At 42.7% G+C, this 21,148-nt stretch overlaps 1 protein-coding gene across 8 annotated transcripts in view; it reads left to right on the top strand.

The window, feature by feature from the left end:
* DROSHA (drosha ribonuclease III) overlaps nucleotides 1–21,148 on the top strand; it is a 128,930-nt gene that overhangs the window by 14,943 nt on the left and 92,839 nt on the right. For all 8 annotated transcript variants that reach the window (XM_057540691.1, XM_057540690.1, XM_007192255.3 and 5 more), the window contains 5 exons: nucleotides 2,932–3,073; nucleotides 4,941–5,095; nucleotides 7,871–7,951; nucleotides 14,243–14,329; nucleotides 16,914–17,000. In XM_057540691.1, coding sequence (XP_057396674.1) covers nucleotides 2,932–3,073; nucleotides 4,941–5,095; nucleotides 7,871–7,951; nucleotides 14,243–14,329; nucleotides 16,914–17,000 — 552 coding nt within the window. The remainder of the gene's footprint in view (nucleotides 1–2,931; nucleotides 3,074–4,940; nucleotides 5,096–7,870; nucleotides 7,952–14,242; nucleotides 14,330–16,913; nucleotides 17,001–21,148) is intronic.

Raw genomic sequence — 21,148 nt, 5'->3', positions numbered from 1 at the left:
CCAGTAGCACCCTCTCCTCGTTGTGATAACCAAAGCTGTCCTCTGATGTTGCCACATGTCCCCCTGGGGGTGACAGAATACCCCTCCCCCCGGTTGAGAACCACTACTGCTGTAGACAAAAGCTGCTTTACAAACGCAAGAGTGCAGCAGGTTAATGAAAGGATCTCTGCATTCTGCATTTTTTTATGACACTGCTGGTCTTAATACTGGTGGTTTTGTAAGCTCTCACTCATAGCTGCTTTATGCCTTTTGTGATCTATAGCCGTGTGTGTGTGTGTGTGTGTGTGTGTGTGTGTGTGTGTTCCCCTCAAAATGAGAAACAAGGGAGAATTGAGTTTGTCTTTTACAAGTCTATCCTTGACCCAAGGTAACCATAGCAAGTTTCCCGAGCACATTGCTGGTTTTGTGGAGTGGCAGGTGTCGTTACCTTTGGTGGGCTCTCGAGAGACTCAGCACACGTGCTGTGCGAGATGGGGCTCCTGGGGCTCGGCAGCCGCACCTCGTTGAAGTGGGGACCCCACGACCTCCATATGCTCGCTTCTTTTCTTTCTTCCATCTCCATTTTATTTTCTGTCACTCTCCTTTCTTTTTTCTCTTTCTCCCAATAGATGTCATGCCCTCTCTCCCATTAATTTAGGTGTATTTGCCATGGGATGGACATACAGTAATGTTCATTGATTAAATGAATGAGTGAAGGAATGGATATCTACAGATTTAGGACAGAAGAGCTTGGAGATGTTAGGTTTAGTGCATGGGGTAGGTAAGAGATCATAGCGTTGTTTGGAATTTTGTAAACATAGCTTTGACTTGGACTGGGCCCTTATCTATGGGGAACTAGAGAGGAGACTCCCTTGCCTTTGAAAAAAGGGTTTGAGAAATCTCTCCTGGTGGCATGATATTTTACTTGATAAAGTAAAGCAGGGTTTTAAGTCATAGTTCACGTGATACGGGGAGGGAGAAGCTCACATACCGAGCACTGTTTAGTGCCGAAACTTTACTCCATGAATCTCAGATTATCTCATTTAATCCTTAAAACATCCCTGGAAAGAAGGCATCTGTCACTTCAGAATGTTGCTGTAAATAAGAATACTTGACTAACCGTGACTTAAACTTGCTGGGTTTATTTTTCTCAGCAAGCTGTCTGGAGGGCGGTGGTGGCCGGTGAGCATTTAGTGGATCAGCGATGGCAGGGTCCTAGGTTGGCATTGCTGTCTTCTGGGGGGTCCACCACGGTTGCAGGATGCCTGCAGCAGCTCCAGGCATCGTGTCCTTACACACCTCTGTCCAGACACAGATGCAGAGGGCAGTGTTGGGTGGAACCTAGGGCGCCTGGGGATCTTTTCTTCCATCCCTTGGCCCAGAACTGCGTCGTGTGTCCTCCCCATGGATTCGTTTTCCACCTCTTCTGTAACCAGTTTCCACAGACTTCACGGCTTAAAAACAATACACATTTATTACCTCACAGTTCTGCAGGTCAGAAGTCAAACTTGGGTCTCACTGGCTAAATTGAGGTACCAGCAGGGTTTCATTCCTTTCTGGAGAGAGCCTGTTTTCTTGCCCATTCAGGTTGTTGGCAGAGTTCAGTTCCTTGTGGCTGTAGGATGGAGGTCCTTGTTTCCTTGCTGGCTGGCAGGTAAGGGCTGTTTCCAGCCTCTAGAGGCCATGTGCGTTCCTTGGCCCGTGGACCCCTTCCTTCATCTTCAAAGCCAGCAGCCAGCGGGTCGAGTCCCTCTTGTGCTTTGAATATCTCCTGCCTCTTCTTCCATTGCATCTCTGACTCCTGTTGGGAGAGGTTCTCCGCTTTTAAAGGCTCATATTAGGTTGGGCCCACCCACATTATCCCATCTCAAATTCTGTAGCCTTAATCACATCTGCAAAGTCCTTTCTGCCATGTAAGGTAATGTGTTCATTTTCCAGGGATTAGGACAGAGGCATTTTAGGGGTAGGGGGACTGTGGCTCAGCCTGCCTTCTGAGATCATGAGTTTTCTGCCCCAAATCTGAAGGGAATCGTGGTTCTGTAAGCAGGGAGGAAAAGCAGAATGGCTGCCATGGGTATTATTATTCTTGAAATAACAAAGTTGAAGGCACTGAGGTTCAGAGCATTTAAGCAGGCAGAGCTATATTTTTCCCCCTCACCTTTTTGTGGGTGTATTAAAACTCCAGTGTAGAAGGAAGGCTGATAAACCAGAAGCCCAACATTGGCCTTTGTGTTTGTGCAACGTTGGGGCAGAGTGGTGGTAAGAATGTCAGAGCTATCCCAGCATCACCAGTGTCAGTAATGAGGTGGGGCTGAGGAAGAGCAGTTACCCCCTTCTGGGATAACTGCAGATTTTATGATTTAATATTCATTTTATGTCTGAAAGGTACATTTTGAAAATTACTAAGTCAAAGAGTATGGACATTTAAAGTGATTTTCAACCTGGGAGGAGAGTGGGGAAAAGTGGAAAACTTCCTCTAGGAATGCACTGCAGAACCTTGTGTTTGTGGAGTGTGTGTGTGTGTCCCTGTGTTTATGGGGTGCATGTGTTTGTGGCGATCATTGGATTAATGTGGGATATAGACTATCAGTGACTTTCAGTAGGGGAGGGGTATACGCTCCCTAGCAGAGCGTCAGGTGTCATGAATTCTCAGGGGTTTATGATTTTTGTTGTTGTTGTTATATCAAGAGAGCACAGATAAACTTTGCTAATGCTTCTGAACGTTGGCAATGTGCATTTTCCTGAGGACTTTGTCAGCCATAAATGTGTGTGTGTGTGATTCAGAGCATCATTGCCCGCACTGGGCATTTTGTTTTTAAATGTTTATTAAGTCGAGGGTTGAAAAATGACACCTTGCTGTTACAAATCTTTGGTTACTGGTGAGCTCTCACTGTCTCTTTGGTATGACTATTATTAATGTAGTTCCTAATATTGAGCCTTTATTTTTCAAAGGGAGATTCTACGGTAGTTGGAACGAGTAGGCTCCGCGACTTATATGACAAATTTGAGGAAGAGTTGGGGAGCAGGCAAGAGAAGGCCAAAGCTGCTAGACCCCCATGGGAGCCTCCCAAGACGAAGCTAGATGAAGACTTAGGTGAGTCAGAAGGTACTAGACCGAGATCCTGTGCTCTTTCATTGTTGCTTAATCCTGAACTTTTGGGATGTGTCCTTGAGAGTCCCAGATTGAAATTTCCTCTCGCCCATTTGATTCTCCTTAATTACAGTCAGCAGATACATAGCAATGAAACTTTCTTCTTTCTGATCTTATTTTTCCTTAGTTACATGCAGTAGAATACATAAGAGATCTCATTTGCAAGGTGTGCTGACAGTTGTGTCTCCTGTAGAATCGTCTTGTCTTAATCAGAAAGGACCATAGTCCAGCCTCCCATCAAAAGCAGGAGCCTGTTCCCGTGCCTCGTGCCTCTGATGGGCAGGCATTCCCTGTGGCCCCCCCCACTGCCAGGGTACTCCTGGTGTGATGAGGAAACTCCAGCTATAGCCCAGCTCTGTTTGAAGCTTTCTCTCTATTCACAAAGTTTCCATAACTTTCTTATATGGTGATGGTTTTTTCATGTGTGTATTCTGAGATTCCAAGTACATGCTGAGATCTTTGAGGATAGAAACTGCTTTTCACCACTTGGTGTCCTTAGTCGCTAACAGAACGCTGTTTGCAGACAAGACATTCAGCATGCCTTTTCCTGCGTGTTCTCTGGCTCTCATCTGCCCACCTTCGTTATGTCTTCCTCGCTGAGAGGCAGTGTCCATGGTGGGGAAAAGCACTGACTGAACCAGCTGGGCGGGGTTTGAATCCTTGCTCCACTACTTGAAAAGTGTGATCTCGGGCAAGTGATTTAATCTCTCTGTGCCTTACTTTTCTCATCTGTAAAAGAGGGATGACAGCATCCATCTCACACAGTACACTCGAAAATACAACCATGTAAGGGTTCCTTATTACTATGCTGTACTACGTTAATCTCTTGTAGGATTAGTCGAAGTTCTAGGTCTTTTTTTTTTTTAAGTGTGGTAAAATACTGACAACATGTACATAAGACACATAAGATGTACCATTTAACCATTTTTGAATGTACGGCTCAGTAGTGTTAAGTACATTCACATTGTTGTGCAAACAACCTCCAGAACTCTTTTCATCTTGCTAAACTGACACTCTATCCACATTAAAGAACAACTCCCCAATCCTCCCTCCCCCAGCCCCTGGCAGCCACCATTCTACTTTCTGTCTCTATGAATTTGACTACTCTAGGTACCTCGTATAAGTAGAATCACACCATATTTGTCTTTTTGTGGCAGGCTTGTTTCATTACCATAATTCTTGGTCTGTTTTTATCCAGTCATTTCCAAGGACTAAAATCTTCTGTTGCTACCATCGAGAGAAAAACATTTATAATCTTCAGTCTGACGTTCAGAGCCTGGCATTCATGACATTTGAGCCCCTCACTTCCAGGTTTTTTCTGTGAGGCCTTTGCTCCAGCCAGAGTCCACCCATGCTCTTGCCTCTGTGCTTTCGCCTGCAGCGCCCCATCTGTGTTCCTTTCTGCCTCATCAGCCTAACCCCACCCCCACTCTGTGCCTGGGTCGCGTGTACCCCATCTAGGAAATCCTCAGTGACCTTTCTGGACCAATGTGGATTCACTGCACCTTTCTGAATGTGAAACTTCGTACTGCTACAGTGGTTTGCATTTTCTCTGGCATTGTTCATCAAGTCTTTCTTTGCAAAAATATTTGATTCTTTGCTTCCCCCACTAGACTGTGACTTAGGATTATTATTTTTCATGGGGCTGCTTAGCAGAGTTCTAGTATGGAGTAGGCACTCGAATATTTGCTGGAAAATAAACAGCTCTCCTTATATTTAGAGGTTTGGGTCATTAGAAAGTAAGTCTCCAGGTAGAACCAGCTTGCAGATTGCTTCAGCTTCTCTCCATGTTTTCCCCTCACCACTATAGAGAGTTCCAGTGAATCCGAATGTGAGTCCGATGAGGACAGCACCTGTTCTAGCAGCTCAGACTCTGAAGTTTTCGACGTCATTGCAGAAATCAAACGCAAAAAGGCCCATCCTGACCGACTTCACGATGAACTTTGGTACAATGACCCAGGCCAGGTGCGCAGGCTTTTATGTTCTTGCTGTGAAGGTTGCGGACGCACACATCACATTTATGACTCCAGGCTCAGAAGATGCATGTTAGCTGGTACTGAAACTGAATTTTACTCAGGGTTGGGTGTCATGCTTCACAGCTTATTTCTTTTCAGCTTCTGAGTTCAGCTCGAAAGCATAAGCACCAGAGCAGGTGTTCCTTGAATCATGTTTGATGATGTTTGTAAATCCTGTGTTGGGGAGCAGGATGATGGTGCTGCCTCATTAAACTTGCAGTAAATGGAAGGAGACGAGTGGTGGGATGAGGGAGAGAGCACTTGTAGTTCTTTCGAAAAGCAGTTCATCTGGAAGTTACCTTGCAGCCGTACAGTAAACAGTGTCCCAAGTCCTGTAAGACTCCATATTTCCTAGTTGGTAGTAGTCACAATGTCTTATAACTTCTCTTCCTTGTTAATAAGCATGTTTGAGCTAATTACATCATGGCTGGACATAATCATTTTTATTTTTGCTTACTATTTTATTATAAGCTAATACATAATATAAAATATTAATAGTATCTATAAAAGATTTGTATTTTACAAATATACAGTACATACAAAAATAGTATCTTTAATGCATATGAAGTTATCAAGCATAATAAAACATATCCCTATAAAAAGATAATTTAAAATTTATGTTTTATAAATAAATTCATACCATTCTATATTATTTTGAATGCTCTTCTCCTGGTTCTTATTAGATGACAGCTATCTAAATTTTTTTTTCATGATAGAATTAATATAGTTAGAATGCCTGACAGAAGTGTACTTTCTCTGAGAACTGCCCTCTGAGAATTGAGCAGAAATGTTTGCAAATTGTCATTGCATTTTGAAATCTTACTTTGATATATTAATCATGTATATGATCTCTTTAAACAGCTTTAGTGAGTTATAATTCACATACCATACAATTCACACAATTAAAATGTACAATTCAGTGTTTTTATGTATATTCACAGGATTGTGCAACCATCATCACAATCTAATTTTAGAGCATTTTTGTGTCCCCTAAGAGGACTCCTGTGTCCATCAGTCACTCCCCTTACCCTGTATGTGATCATATCAAGAAGCCTATTCCTTGGTTTCTGTGGGTTCTTATTCCTGTCAGAGATTTACCAGGGCCTTCTGTACAGTCTCAACATTGTGTTTACTGTATGGTTTTGCATCCTCTGTACAGCTGAGCCTTATAAAGGGCTGATCTGCATTGGGGCCCAGACCCTGGTAAAAGACAGGAATGTATGATGTCTATCTCACTTCTCCTTGAGTGAGCACTAAGTGATTTTTCCACATTTTTCATCACAACAAGTTGTGCCCAGCATTACAAATGTGTTGTGACTTTTGAGGGAATTCCATCACATCTCTGTTTGCCAGCTTTTACTTTGGATAGTATCTTAATGTGATTTTTTGTTTGTTTGTTTGTTTGTTTGTTTTAGGTAGCCACGTTATTCCTCTGCTTACCACCTGGAGCTTTAGATTTCCCAAAAGGATAAAGAAAGTTACAGTTTTTTACTTTAATATTTCTTTTCAAAGTTTAATGAGATATTTTCATTGGGCACGAGTTACAAATCCCTGGAAATCGAAAGAAATATGTGTGTGTATATAGAATATACATGTCTCATAATATGTCATATTTATAAATTATATATTTTAATTAATACAAAGAAAGTGAGAAATGGAACTCCATTTCCCCATACTCTAAACTGATGCTCTCATCTCCTTTTTGATTCCATATTAACCATTTATATTGAATGAACTCATGAAATTGGCTTTTAAGGCCCTTTAAGATTTTGACCTCAATTCTGTGTTTTTGGTTTTCTCACTCACACGTATGGTCCATTCCATTTAGATGGGTCTCATGTCCCTGGAGCATAACATAGGATTTCTTCCTTCTCTCTTTTCTCTCATGCTGGTGCCTCGTATAGAATAGCCACCTTCTTTTCCCGTCCTGTTCAACCCTTCACATTTTGGTTTCTTGAAGCCTGGACATTTTTCCTTTTTCTTTAAAATTATTAAGCATTTCATATGTGTGTTATTTCTCCCATGTGGTATAAGTATTCCTGGTGCTCGCTTCAGCGGTGCATACACTAAAATGAGAATAAGTATTCCTTGACTGTGTGGACCCTTAGCTATGTATCACCCTCCTTCTCCCCTTTCTACCCAGGAGGCATTCAGGATTATTCACTTATTGAATCATGTGGGTGGAGCTCATGGCAGTAAAATGAATTCAGGTGAACAAACATATACAGACTCACCTGATTAGTGTTGAAAGTTTTTCTGGTTCAGGTAGGCATTTTCTTCCCTCTGCTTCAGATACCTTTAGGTCTGTCTTTGAAAACATTTAATCTGCAGGTCACCTTCAAAGCATTCTACGTGTTCCTTCAGAATATAAAATAGGCTTTTCTTTTGTGAAAGAGTCATTTTTCCTGAAATAAAAAATAGGGGGAACATACTGGAAAGTGATAGGAGAAGATGGGGGCAAACAGGGTGCTGACATTGATATTTTCTGCTTGGCTGCACAAATAAGTCGGGAATCCAGCGTTGTCATACCATTTCCCTTTATCAGACAATAGAGACAGTTTGCAGCTTTATTGGTTTTGGAACATCCGTTTAATCTTCTAACCGTGACAGCCTCTTCAGAGCTTCGGTACTCATGACATTAAAACCCACACAAGTTTCCGAGACATCATCGTGCATGGAGTGGATTTTCCCCCAGTAAAAACGAATTACATTCTGTTTCTGACAGATGAATGATGGCCCACTCTGCAAATGCAGTGCAAAAGCGAGACGCACGGGAATCAGGCACAGCATTTATCCCGGAGAAGAGGTAACTGGTTCAGGTTATTATATTTGTCAGCGCTGAGAAGCCAGAAGTAGACAGATGCTGTTGCTATTCCTTTCCCCGTAAATGAAATAATACCGTGGAAATAGTCTTCTCATGTTCCCTAATAGTCTCTGTTACTGATAATTGGAGAAGAAACGTACTTGGGTTTTGGAGGTGGAGTGGGAATGTTATCAAGGAAACTTTGGAAGGTTCATTATTTAAAATAGGCAAAGTGAATTTGAGTTGCTTTTTTATTATTTTAAGTATCCTAAAACGGTACATATTGTAATCTTTTTTCATGTTTTTGTTATAAATGGTTGTGAATCTCCCTGGAGAAATGATCTTACTGAGGTGCTGTAAGGCACATGTCCTCTTTCCTTGGGGACATGAGTGTACACCGTTGTGTTTGGTAGTCTTTGTCTGTTGTCCCCACTCAACTGGGAGTGGCACATGGACTTGTTTTACCTGTGTCACACCCCAGTCCCTGGGTTGTCAGGAACACGCCAAGTGTGTTTGCCTGATGAGTTGAATACTTTTACATCACAGAGTTATATATAACTACTCCTGTTCAGTTATTTTCCTTCGTCTTTTCCCCATTATCTTTTATCTTTACAAACTATTCTCATTAATCCCAGGATTGTCACTTTATGATTCAGCACATTATGTTTAAACATAGTTTATGTAAATCCTTAATTTCTGTGTAAAACTTGTTTGAGGCCATAACAGTAGTCAGACTAAAGACTATGAGCCGATGGCGGATACTTTGAACTACTTGCCTCCCTTTGACCTCATTTGTCTCTGGGAGTCGGCCAGTGTAGCGAGGGCCTGTGGGACAAGATCTGCGCTCTGTGAGTGTCCATGCGTGTGCTTCAGGCCGGGGTCTCTGCAGGCAGGGCTGCAGTGGAGACATTTCACAGGGACCAGGCAGGAAGAGTGGGGGCTTGGGACTGAGCAGAGGCGGAAGTCCACCTGTGATGGGCCTTTCAAGCCGGGCTTGTCGGAATTATCTTGCATGGGGCTGGAGTGGCTGTCATACCTGCGTCTCCCTCGTCCCGAGCAAGCTGCCCTAGGAAGGGCACGACTTTGGTGGGGGGAGGGGCTCTGTAGTGGAGGCTGACCTGGAAGGAGCCGCCAGCGGCAGGCTGTGTGCTGACTGCTTTTCCCACAGCTGGGCAGCAGGCCCTTCCGTGAAGGGAGATTCAGGTGGGCAGTGTTGCTGGCTGAGGACTTCTGGGCAGGCAAACCCATCCTCAGTGTACATGTGGCCCTTTTACAGTGGACGGGACCTATGTAGTCGACATTCCACCAAGTGGTAGGTTGGTCTCCTCCAGGAATGGTGCCACATTGGGGGCCCAGCGTTGGTCATTGGAGGTGGCTGGCTGGACGTTCGGCAGTGGCAGTCAGCTTCGCCAGCTTAGCCTGGGGGAGTGAGGTCCATGCCGTGGGGCTCATGGGAAGCCTCCATCTCTGCTACCGTGGCCGCTTCGTTCACGCGCCCACCCTGTCTACTCTAGGTGGCTAATGACCGAGGCTGGCCGGCACCATCTGGCCATGCCATTTTGTCAGCTAGATGGTTTAGAACCTCTTCCACAGTGGGTGCTCTCCCGTGAGCATCCACATGTGATGGAGAGATCATTGTTCTCTCCTGTTTGTCTACCTACAGGTCTCTCCCCCAAGACCTTCTTATCCCTGATCTTCCCATCTTTTTCCTTCTAGGCCTCTGACAGCTGGCATGGCCACTTGATTCTGCCATGAGTCCATCTATATTCTAGCCTCAGGCTACTTCTCTTTCCACACAAAGTGGGTGACCAGGTACACCACCTGAAACTCCGCCCCCTGGGAAGATTCTCCCTCATCGCTGTCTCTCAGAGCCATCCCTGAATGAGGCTGCAGCACGGTCCGTTTTCGGCTTGCACCCCCTGTTCTGACTGACCTGTTTGCAAACCAAGCTTGGGCTTTTCCTTGCGCTTTCATCCTCCCGTCCTTAGTCATCAGCTGAGGGAGGGGAGCTGATGCAACGGTGGCGGGCTTGTTTGTGCCCTCTGCTCCTGTGTGTGCTTGGTTCTGGATGTACGCCCCCTCCACCTTACCATGGATTGTTGCTGGTCCCACCCAAACTTATGCCGGGGTGGGACTGGCAGAACCCAGCTTACGATGGGCAGTTCCAGCCACATGGCTGTTTGCTGCCCCTTGGCCATGCCTTCCATATCTACCAGGGCCCAGCAGCACACCAGGAATTGCTTTTCAAAGGCATGTAATTCTTCACTATAGATGGCATGGCTTGGCTCCAGAACCCCAGAGACCAGCATTGTGATTCTCCCAGTGCGGCCACAAACTCTTCTCGGCATCTTTTCCCACCAACGGTGTGGGATTTGCCGAATTGTATGGCCCCTGCAGCAGGACTGCTTGCACTGCGGTTTGGAACTGCTGAGGCCTTTCTCACTTGAGTCACGCTCACAGCTGGCAGCCTTTTGTACCACTTTATAAATGGGCTGCAGTAATATTCCTAGCTAAGGACTGCACTGCCTCTTGAGCTCGGGGAGGCCCACCTGTCTTTTACTTTGGATGGATGTCTTGGAACTCCCCAGACCGCTCCCCTAAAATGGTGTGGCTGTGGTAGACCCTGAATCTTTGCAGGGTTTCTCTCTCACCCTTTGGAGCATATCCATTTTACCAGGGCTCTTAGTTTGCTCAATGTAATAATGTCAAAGATGCGGTGGAGCAATATAACATTCTACAGTATTCCAGAAGGTCAGGGGCACCTTGGACTGTATTATGGCAGTGAGTGGGAGAAGTGGGAGAGTTAACCCAGTGGCAAACCCATAAATGTTGTCTGTTCCACATAAATGTGAACCGGTTCTGATCAGAACTGGTCCTCATCCTGATTGGGGTAGAAAAGGATACATTCAGCAGATCAGTTGCCACATACTTGGTACCTGAGGGCAGATTAATCTGCTGTAACTACGCTACAACACCTGGCACAGCAGGTGCAATTAGAGCTACTTGGTTGAGCTTGTGGTGGTATATAGTCATCCGCCAGGATCCATTTGGTTTCTTTAGGGCCCAGACTGGTGAATTAAACAGAGATGTGATAGGGGCAGTCATCCCTGTGTCATTTGGATCCTTAAGGGTGGCACTAATCTCCACCATTCCCCCAGAGTCATACTGTTTTTGAGGTCCGGGTTGGGTGGCTTCTGCTTGACCTTCCCCATCACGATGGCTCTTACTCCACAGATCAAGGACCCAGTGTGAGGTGGCGCCGTCTGCCAATTTTGTCAATTCCAGTGGTACATTTGGGAACCAGGGAAATGACCACTGGGTGGCTCTGTGGACTTAGTGGACCTACTGTAAGCCAGACCTTGACCAAGATTTTGTTTACTACCTTGGCGTCGTCTCCCCGACTCTGACAGGGATACCAGGATGATACGTCCAGTTTCTGAGTATCAATTGATTCAGACGCTGTGTCTAACACTCCTTGAACTGTCTGGCTTCTTCCTTCCCCGGTGTACAGTTATCTCAGCAAAATGGCCATAGGCCCCTTGGGGGAAGGACAGGGCCATCATGCCCATTTTTGCTTGTGATAGTGTTGCAGGGCCCTTCCTCCTGCCTTCTGGCCACCTCTTCAGTCAGTGGATTTCAGTCCAGTAACTTGATCAGGCCTGGAACTGGGCAAGGGATCATGAGTGTTTACTGGAGCAGCTTACCTTCAGCCTCTTGGTTACGCAGTCTTGATTACTTCCGTTGGTACAAACTAAGGTAGTACTCTTATCAGCTACCCATTTATTTTGTACCTAAGGACACTGTGTTGTGAAAACCACTTCCATGACTCTTTGTGGGTCTCATCCCCTTGGCTGCCACTTCCGTCTTGCTGGCGATAATGATAATTGTGTGACCTGGCTTCTTATAATGAGCCCCATCGTCTGGCCTCTCTTGTTTCAGAGTCCTGTCATCCCTGATGCTGTAACCACCTCTCTTACAATCAGCCCTGGCCTGCCGAGGAGGCCACCGCTGATCGTCCTAGTGAAGCTGGTGCCCCTTCACCAGCATATTCCTTTTGGCCTTGGTCAATGGTGTGTCCTCTGGGCCTTCCCATGGAATATGATTATCTGATAACATTTTTCAGTCATAGATACTATATCCATCCCAACGTGCCCATTTCCTTGAATCTTTGAATTCCTTCCTCCTCTGTCGGTCACTGCAGTTTTGGTATTTTCACTTTACTCGGCGCGGGCCATCGCTTTTTCATGCTTTTAGGAGATGTCTTAGTAGGGAGTTCTCAGCATCTCCTGACACCCTTGAATCCTGAGTGCTCCCAAGTCAGTAAGCTCTTCCCTAAGTAGCTGTGTGTTCTGGTCCTTTTGCTCGAGCACTCCCAGCATCTGGTCGTGTGTGGACCCCTGCTGCCGGCCCGCGCTGGTGCCAGCTGGTTCTTACAGTTCCTTTGGGATAGTATGTCTCCTCTCAGCACCTTCCCAGCTGTAAAATGTGCAACCAGTTATGCTGTGAAATGACCCTAATTATAGGTCTGTTGTGAGGTCGGAAACTGACTGGGTGCCGGGAGAGTGAGGACAGTGTTGCCTTCGGGGGCTTTCATTGTCTTCAGACCGGTGAGTGCTTGCTCTTAATAACAAGGATGGGCCACCTCTGAAGAGGCAGAAGGTTTAGGGGCGTCTGAGGAGTCCAAACCTGTATGTCTCATCCCGGGTTTTCATATCCCTGACCTTGGCATAGCAGACCTACCTTGGTTGGCTGTTAACTAGTCTTTAAGGTCCACCCACTCGGACAGGTAAGCCCTGGCCTTGGTCCTGGCGCTCTCCGACCTCTCACTGCAGGTGGTAAGAGCCTCTTTGTGTGCAATAGCAGGCTTTCACATCTGGCTTCTAGCTGCCTTTCCTTCTCCTCTGCTGCTGCATTTCTGTAGAGCAGTGGTTCTCTTAAGTGCAGCCTTCCAACTAGGATCAGCATCACCTGGGGCCTTGTGAGAAATGCAGATTCTCAGCCTGCCTCAGCTGCTGACTTAGAAACATCTGGGCATGGGGAGCAAGCAATCTGAGATCACACTAAAGTTTGAAGAGCATGGTAAAGCATCAGTGGTGCTCGGCAATAGCCATCCATCCCATTATCCTTGCAGCTACCGGTCTCTCATAGTTTTAAACACCTGGTGCATTGCACCTGCTTCCACTGGTACAGTCTCCCAATTCAGCATCTTTGAAAGTTTCAATTGGCGTGTCATCTGGTGCCAGGGGCTGTGTGCTCCACCAGCCACCGTGATGGGTTCCTTTCTGCCAGTTGGATGGTAAGTGATTCAGCTCCAAAACCCTATCTTATCTCCTGCTTCCTTGGATCACTTCTGGTGCCAACTGTCACACATTGGATTCTCCAAAAGCAGATGCTAAGATGAAGTTTGGGGTGCATGTTTCTTAGGGATCTTCACCTGTGAGAGGAAGAGGATATTAGCAGCATTGGACAGGCGGATTAGTCTAACTATGAGTCAGCCCCAGCAAAGCTCCTGTCAACCTGGTGATGATCCAGGGAATGAGCATTGCCCATTCAAGTTGGGCTGGGGGGCTGGGCCTTTGTACCTCTGCCTCGCTCAGTAAACGCCTGATGTCAGGCGAGGGGCCTCTGCAGTTGACACAGATCCTGAAGGAACCGACAACTGGAGACTGCTGTCCATGCTCTTCACAGTAGGCAGCAAGTCCTTCCTTGAAAGATGGTCTGGGTCACCCATCGTTGTATCTGTCACAACGTACCCAGTGATTCCACTGATGCTTCTGTCGCTCGCTGTTTTCCTTTTCCCGTCTTAAGCTCTGTGCATATTCTGTCCACCACCTCTTGTGCTTCCTGCATTTCTGGTTCCCTCTATTTTTATTCAGCATATTTAACCCTTTCACTTTTTTCCCCTTCCTATTATAACCTACTGCTGTTACTTCTGAGATTATTTTTCTTGCTTTCTGGTTGTTTTTGTTGTTGTTTTTTTAGTTTATTGAGAGCTTAGCCAAAGGTCAATTATTATGTTATTATAAATGAAAGGAAGATAGTCATGGAAATTTAGATCTAGAGAGATCTATATGTTGTATTGTACATGAGTCGGTGGGTTGAATGCCAGTGACCAGCAGCCCATTTTTATCTATATAGTTAATGGTAAAGTGAATACTGTTCTTCTCCACCAGTTTGTGAAAGAACACACATACAACCTCTTTTGTCAGATGTGAATCTAGAAAATACAGTCTATTTTTAAGTAACAGTATTTTGCTGCTTTACTCTTAAACGCATTTTTATTTTTCCCCTCAGGCCATCAAGCCCTGTCGTCCTATGACCAACAATGCTGGCAGACTTTTCCACTATCGAATTACAGTCTCACCTCCTACAAACTTTTTAGTGAGTTCCTAACAAAATCATATTTCATTTGTTTAAAAATGTAGTAGATAGGTTCTTTTTTTTTTTTTTTTTGGCTGTGTTGGGTCTTCGTTTCTGTGCGAGGGCTTTCTCCAGTTGCGGCAAGCGGGGGCCACTCTTCATTGCAGTGCGTGGGCCTCTCACTGTCGCGGCCTCTTGTTGTGGAGCACGGCTCCAGATGTTCAGGCTCAGTAGTTGTGGCTCATGGGCCCAGTTGCTCCGCGGCATGTGGGATCCTCCCAGACCAGGGCTCAAACCCGTGTCCCCTGCATCGGCAGGCAGACTCTCAACCACTGCACCACCAGGGAAGCCCCCGTAAATAGGTTCTATGTGTGTACATAGGTTAAAATGTGAATTGGTTAAATATGGATTCCGTTCTTAAATGTTCTTTCTTTTAAAAACATTTTATTTTTATGCCAATAAAATTGACCTTTATCATAATGACTTTTATTTTTGGCTTCCTCTCATTATACTACTTTCTGTATCTTTTTTCATTTATATTGTTGGTACCACATAATAGCCAGTGAATTATGGAGAGCTTGTTCGTTGGAGCTATGGGGTTGGAAGAATGCAGAGAATGCTTGTGCATCTCTTAAAAATCAGCAAATAGCTTATATATTATCTATATATTATGACCATAAGTATTGCATATATGACAGTGATAATAATACCTAATGTTTGTTGACTCTGGTACTAGGCACCATTCTAAGTATTTGACATGTATTAAGTTATTTCACACAAAAAAACCGATGACGTAGGTATTATTATCCCCACTATGCAGGTGGGGCAGTCGTCCATGTTTTACAGATAAGGTTAAGCCGCTTGCTCTAGATTATTCAGGCAGTAAGTGGCACAGTGAGGACTGGAGCCTGGGCAGACTGACTTCACGGTGCGTGGCTGTATGCCATTCCACTGTGCCATCCTGCCTTTTCACAGTACAAAATTAATTAATTCTGGTTACTTTTTTAATTAAGAGATTTCAGTTTCAATATTAGATTATTAATAATTATTATAACAACTTTATTGAGATATAATTAATATACCATAAAACTCACCCATTTAAAGTATATATTTCATATTTAGTCTTTTCACAGAATTGTGAAACCATCACCTCAATCTAATTTTAGAACATTTTCATCATGTCCCAAAGAAACCCTGTACTTATTAGCAGTCAATTCTTTCCCACCCCACAGCCTTCAGAAACTACTAAGGTACTCTCTGTCTTTATCATTTGCCTATTCTAGATATTTCATGTGAATGGAATCATAGAATATGTGATCTTTTGGCTTCTTCCACTTACCATAATGTTTTCAAGATTCATCCATGTTGTAGTATGTAACTTCATTCCTTTTTATGGCCAAGTAACATTCCACTGTATGGATATACCGTATTTTATTTATCCATTCATCAGTTGATGAACATTTGTGTGGTATCCACTTTTGGGCTATTATAATAATGCTGCTGTGAATGTTTGTGTACAAGTGTTTGTGTGGATGTATGTTTTCCTTTCCCTTGAGTGTAAATCTAGGACTAGAGTTGCTGGATTGTGTGGTAACTATATGTTTCATATTTGGAGGAACTAACAAACTGTTTTCCCAAGTGGCTGTACCATTATCATTCCACTAGAAGTTCTTTCATAATATTTAATTTAGACCAGCTTTGTTGAGTTATTCAAATGGGAAGTAACAGTAATATTGGAAAAACAAATAATACGCATTTGGATATTCTTTATTTCCCCCCACCCACCCAAGTTCTTCATATATGTGTGTGTGTGTGTGTGTGTGTGTGTGTGTATAAATGAATGTTTAGAAGAATAATGTTCAATACCTATGTAAAAAAACATGTCTTTTAGGTTTCCAATCTTGATAATTCGTTCCATGTTTAGCATTTAGGATTAAAAATGGTGGGCTATCAGAATGGCATAAAGAAGAGAGTCTCTTATGCTTAGGTCAACATTTGTATATTTTAATTAGATTCAATTTGCAGGTAATCAAGATCTTTGACATTATGCAGGAATTGATTTGTTACAGTGTTTAATGGGTTGGCTTCTCCTTGGAGGGCCTGGGAATGGCGCTGTGAGGGGATGAGCCTCTGGCACCTTGGGGCTTTTCAGAGCCTTCCAGGCTATTGCTAGTCTTGACTGTTGTGATGCTGAGTCTTCTCCACTTGCTTTGATTCGACTGTGCTATTATCTTGTTCTTGTTAGAGCTTCTGTTAGTTCAGAAATATAGCTTAGTAAGAACAGGACTGGTAGTATTGTGGGATTAAATAAAACAAGTTCCTAGAAAATGAAGCCATGTAGCTAGCCTTTTTTTTTCTTTATGGCACCCATAATAAACATTCTTGATTGTCTAGTATATAAATATTACTGAAGCTAGAGAATTCCACCAAGCAGGAGAATTCTAGCTAGAATTAATCCTCTGTGTAAAGTTTCTCCCTGGTGTTTGGGACAACGTTAACAGAAGTCCATACATTTCACCTATTGGTTGCTTTGTGTGTCCTGATGGGTTTCTGCACATGCACATCGTGTCATTTGTTCATACTTTGTGTTTCTGTTTGCTTTCAGACTGACAGGCCAACTGTTATCGAATATGATGATCATGAGTATATCTTTGAAGGATTTTCTATGTTTGCACACGCCCCCCTGACCAATGTAAGTATATGCTGATCAGCTGGCTTTCTCCTTCCCTGAGGCCCCTTCCTTCCCTTCATTCTTTCTTTCTAAAAGTCAAAGGAAATTTCTTTTCATCTGACTTCTAAGTAACAATTACTTTGCACCCCTCTACCTGAGCTGCAGGAAGTCAACGGCAGTGTGTGTCAGGTGGGAATGTGACATCTGTGCTAATGAGTCACAGGTTTGGTCCACATTAAACGGTGTAAGTAAACATGTGTCAGAATAACATTTTGAGAGTGTGAAAGATTGAAAAAGAAGGATAAACTGTGGAGTAATGTGTCAAAGCTATTTTGGGTTGGGTGTCCTTCAAAAGAAAGTTGGAAAGTTTTTTTTTTTTTTTTTGGAAAGTTTTAAGGAGAAGCTATTATTTAGTCTCTGAGTAATAGGTAAAGAAATAGAGCTTGTTCAGGACATCTGGAGCCTGAATTAACTTCGTACAGTTTTGTGCTTTTGAATCCCAGGAATATGTCTTCTTTAAGACACTCTGACATACAGATCCATGATATTCTTATATAGGTATTAAGGCTGCTTTGTTGATAATCAGTTCAAATGGAAGTTCTGTATCTGTAAGTCAGAATCTTTCTGTCTCAAAGCTGGCAGTCATGGGAATTGTCTTACTTATTCTGTATTCCAGTTGGACGTAGAGTGGAATTCACTGGCGGCTCAGGAAGGGAGTGTAGAGGTATACTTTAGCCAGTCTAGATGCTGCTATAGAACTTACTGAATTATAGCTATGGTGTATATACATCAAAGTAGAATATTCTTTAATCCTTTCTGGTTTGGTTAAAAGAAATTACATCTGCAGTTTGAAAAGTTATTTTAGTACTGTTTACTTAAACTGTGAAATTCTGTTCCATTGGAGAGTAAAGAGTAAAATCTTTGCCTAATCTTGCTCCTTTCTATTATTATTTTTTATTAGCAGACATGATTCTATAGTAATGATACTAATTTAAAACAGATTGTTTTCTTAATGAGATTTTCTTTATGCCACAGTATATTTTATCCTAGAGAATTTTTTTTTGAGAAGATGATTACACTGTAAATGTAAAAATAAAATCATTTGATAATACACATCACATCTATCTCTAGGGTGGACCATAATATAGAAAGGGGTGTAATGTTGGACTTCTTTTTTTTATTGAGGTATAATTGACATATAATGTTATTAGTTTCAGGTGTACAACATAATAATTTGACATTTGTTTATATTGTGAAATGATCACGATAAGTCTAATTAACATCCATCATCATACATACTTACAAAGTTTTAAATTGGACTACTTTTTTTTTTAATTGAAGTATAGTTGATTTACAGTGTTGTGTTAATTTCTGCTGTACAGCAAAGTGACTCAGTTATATGCTGTAATCATTCTTTTTTTATATTCTTTTCCATTATGGTTTATCCCAGGAGATTAGATATAGTTCCCTGTGCTATACAGTAGGACCTTGTTGTTTATCCATTCTAAATGTAATAGTTTGCATCTACCAACCCCAAACTCCCAGTCCATCCCTCTTCCTCCCCCCTCCCCCTTGTCAACCACAAGTCTGTTCTCCATGTCTGAGTCTGTTTCTGTATTGTAGATGGGTTCATTTATGCCACATTTTAGATTCCACATATAAGTGATATCATATGGTATTTGTCTTTCTCTTTCTGACTTACTTAATATGATAATCTGTAGTTGCATCTGTGTTGCTGCAGACAGCATTATTTCGTTCTTTTTTATGACTGAGTAGCATTACATTGTATATATGTACCATATCTTCTTTATCCATTCATCTGTTGATGGACGTTTAGGTTGTTTGGACCATTCTTAAACAATCTTTATGAAAAGGCACCGGGAAGTTTTTGAATTTTGAAGGTTTCTTATTTTATTATTTTTTTAAATGTCTCAATTAGGCACTCAAACCCTTTGTTACACCAAATCTCATAGTCTTAGAGTTGAAAAGGCCTTCAGAAGTCATCTGGTCCAACTCCCACCTACATAATATGTTTCTCTTTTTTTTTCCTCAGCGGGCTTGCAAATACAAATAATTAGTTACCATGAAAATATTTAAAAATTATCTGTCTTATCTATTAATTCCCTACAAGTAATACGGATCTCATTTTAACTTTTAGGATCACCTTAAAGAAGGAAAGCAGTATGACTTCAGAGAGGGTTTAAACCTTAGTGAATTCTACTTACTAGCTGTATGATTTGACATTTCAATTTTTATAAACCCTGATTTTCTCATGTGTAAAACAGACGTTATTAGTTGTGGCAGTCTTACTGGCTTTTGTAAAAAAATAAATGAGATGACACATGAAAAGTGTTTATCATGATGTTTAATATACAGTACATATTGGCACTAATTATTTTGGGTAAGATGTCAGGCAGACGTGGATTTGAGTCTTTCTTCTAATTCTTTTTTTTTTTTTTTTAACTGATTCTCAATATTTATGTGATGTTGGAAGAGTGATTCTTTTTTTTTTTTTTTTTTTTTAATTTTTATTTATTTATTTATTTATTCATTCATTCATTTATGGCTGTGTTGGGTCTTCGTTTCTGTGCGAGGGCTCTCTCTAGTTGTGGCAAGCGGGGGCCACTCTTCATCGCCGTGCGTGGGCCTCTCACTATCACGGCCTCTCTTGTTGCGGAGCACAGGCTCCAGACGCGCAGGCTCAGCAACTGTGGCTCACGGGCCTAGTTGCTCCGCGGCATGTGGGATCTTCCCAGACCAGGGCTCGAACCCATGTCCCCTGCATTGGCAGGCAGATTCACAACCACTGCGCCACCAGGGAAGCCCTGGAAGAGTGATTCTTTGAGCTTTATTAAAGTTCCTCAGCACAAGGTTTGGCACTGAGAGGCCGCTAGTGCGAAATTAATTGCAGTTGTTACTGTTGTTATAAAAGATAGGACTGAAAAATTCCTGAGTTCTCAAAACTTGAGAACTTAACTCTGTAATGAGAAGATAAGCCCCATCATTTATGTTAGAGATGTTGATAAAATAAATCAAGTTTTAAGCTGAGTGTTGTACAGTTCATAGGGATTAGATCCATCAAAGGCCTCTTGAATTTGAAATAGCCTCCCAAGAAAAAGAATTATTAAATCGCTTTACTGTTCTGATTCATTTTTTGCTAGAGAGAGCTCATCAGCAAGAAGGGCATGCAAATGATGGCAGTGTTAGAATCTCAACCCAGTCTAGTACTGACAAGTTCTCTTAAGGTCTTGAATTGAAGTGGATTGAAAGCCTTGTTGGCTAAGTATAGAGCATTGTGGGAAAATTTTATCCTTTTATATAGTACATTTGCTATTACTCATAATACCTGATGTTATTGGGGACTTTGACAACATAACTAAAATTACCTAGGTATATGTATTACATGCATAATATTTTATCCCATCCTCAAAAGCACAAGGCAGCACCATGATCATTTCCCTGCTGCTTTCCATTTCCAGTGGACTCGCTGCCCTGGATTTAGTCTTTCAGTTCCTGGAAGTAGTAGAGTTAGAATGTAGAAGTTTAGGGAGGGTTTTTTTGTTTGTTTCTGGTAGGATGAGATAAGAGTTAGTGTCAAATCAGCATTCAAACGTGTTTTAAGAAATGATAGTGGGCATTTATATTATTTGATTGGCCAACTGAGCTCTCAATCAACTGAGTTCCCAATATGTAGGAAAGTGACAAGTCTCTTTGAGTCTTAGAGAGAGATGAAAGTTCGCATGGAAAAGGAGATTCTGCCTTTCCAAATTTGTGTGTCTGAGAAGGGCTCTAGTGGTACAGGTAAGAGCCCCAAAGAAAATAGAGTGTGTATAAGAAACGAGGTCAAAGAAGGAATCCCCCAAAAGTGATTTTAGTTGAAATAATGTGGGGAAAGGACTGAACTTGCATAAATCATCCATCAGAGTTGCTGTTGCACATGGTAAAAGAAGTAAAGTTTATACTTTTGCTCTTTTTCTTGCCTCTGGACTATTCCCAAGGGCTCTGGTCCTTTTCTCTCCTGAATACACTCCCCGAGTAATGCAGTGTCACCCACAGTTTTTCCTCCCATGCATGTTCTGACATTGATATTTATAGCTGTGATGTATGGCTCTGTGCTCCACACTCACATTTCAGATTGCCTATTGGACATACCTACCTTGATGTTCCCT

This window comes from Balaenoptera acutorostrata, chromosome 2 (assembly GCF_949987535.1).
Source record: "Balaenoptera acutorostrata chromosome 2, mBalAcu1.1, whole genome shotgun sequence".
NCBI classification, from domain to species: Eukaryota; Metazoa; Chordata; class Mammalia; order Artiodactyla; family Balaenopteridae; genus Balaenoptera; species Balaenoptera acutorostrata.
This window is presented reverse-complemented; position numbering and strand designations above follow the sequence as displayed.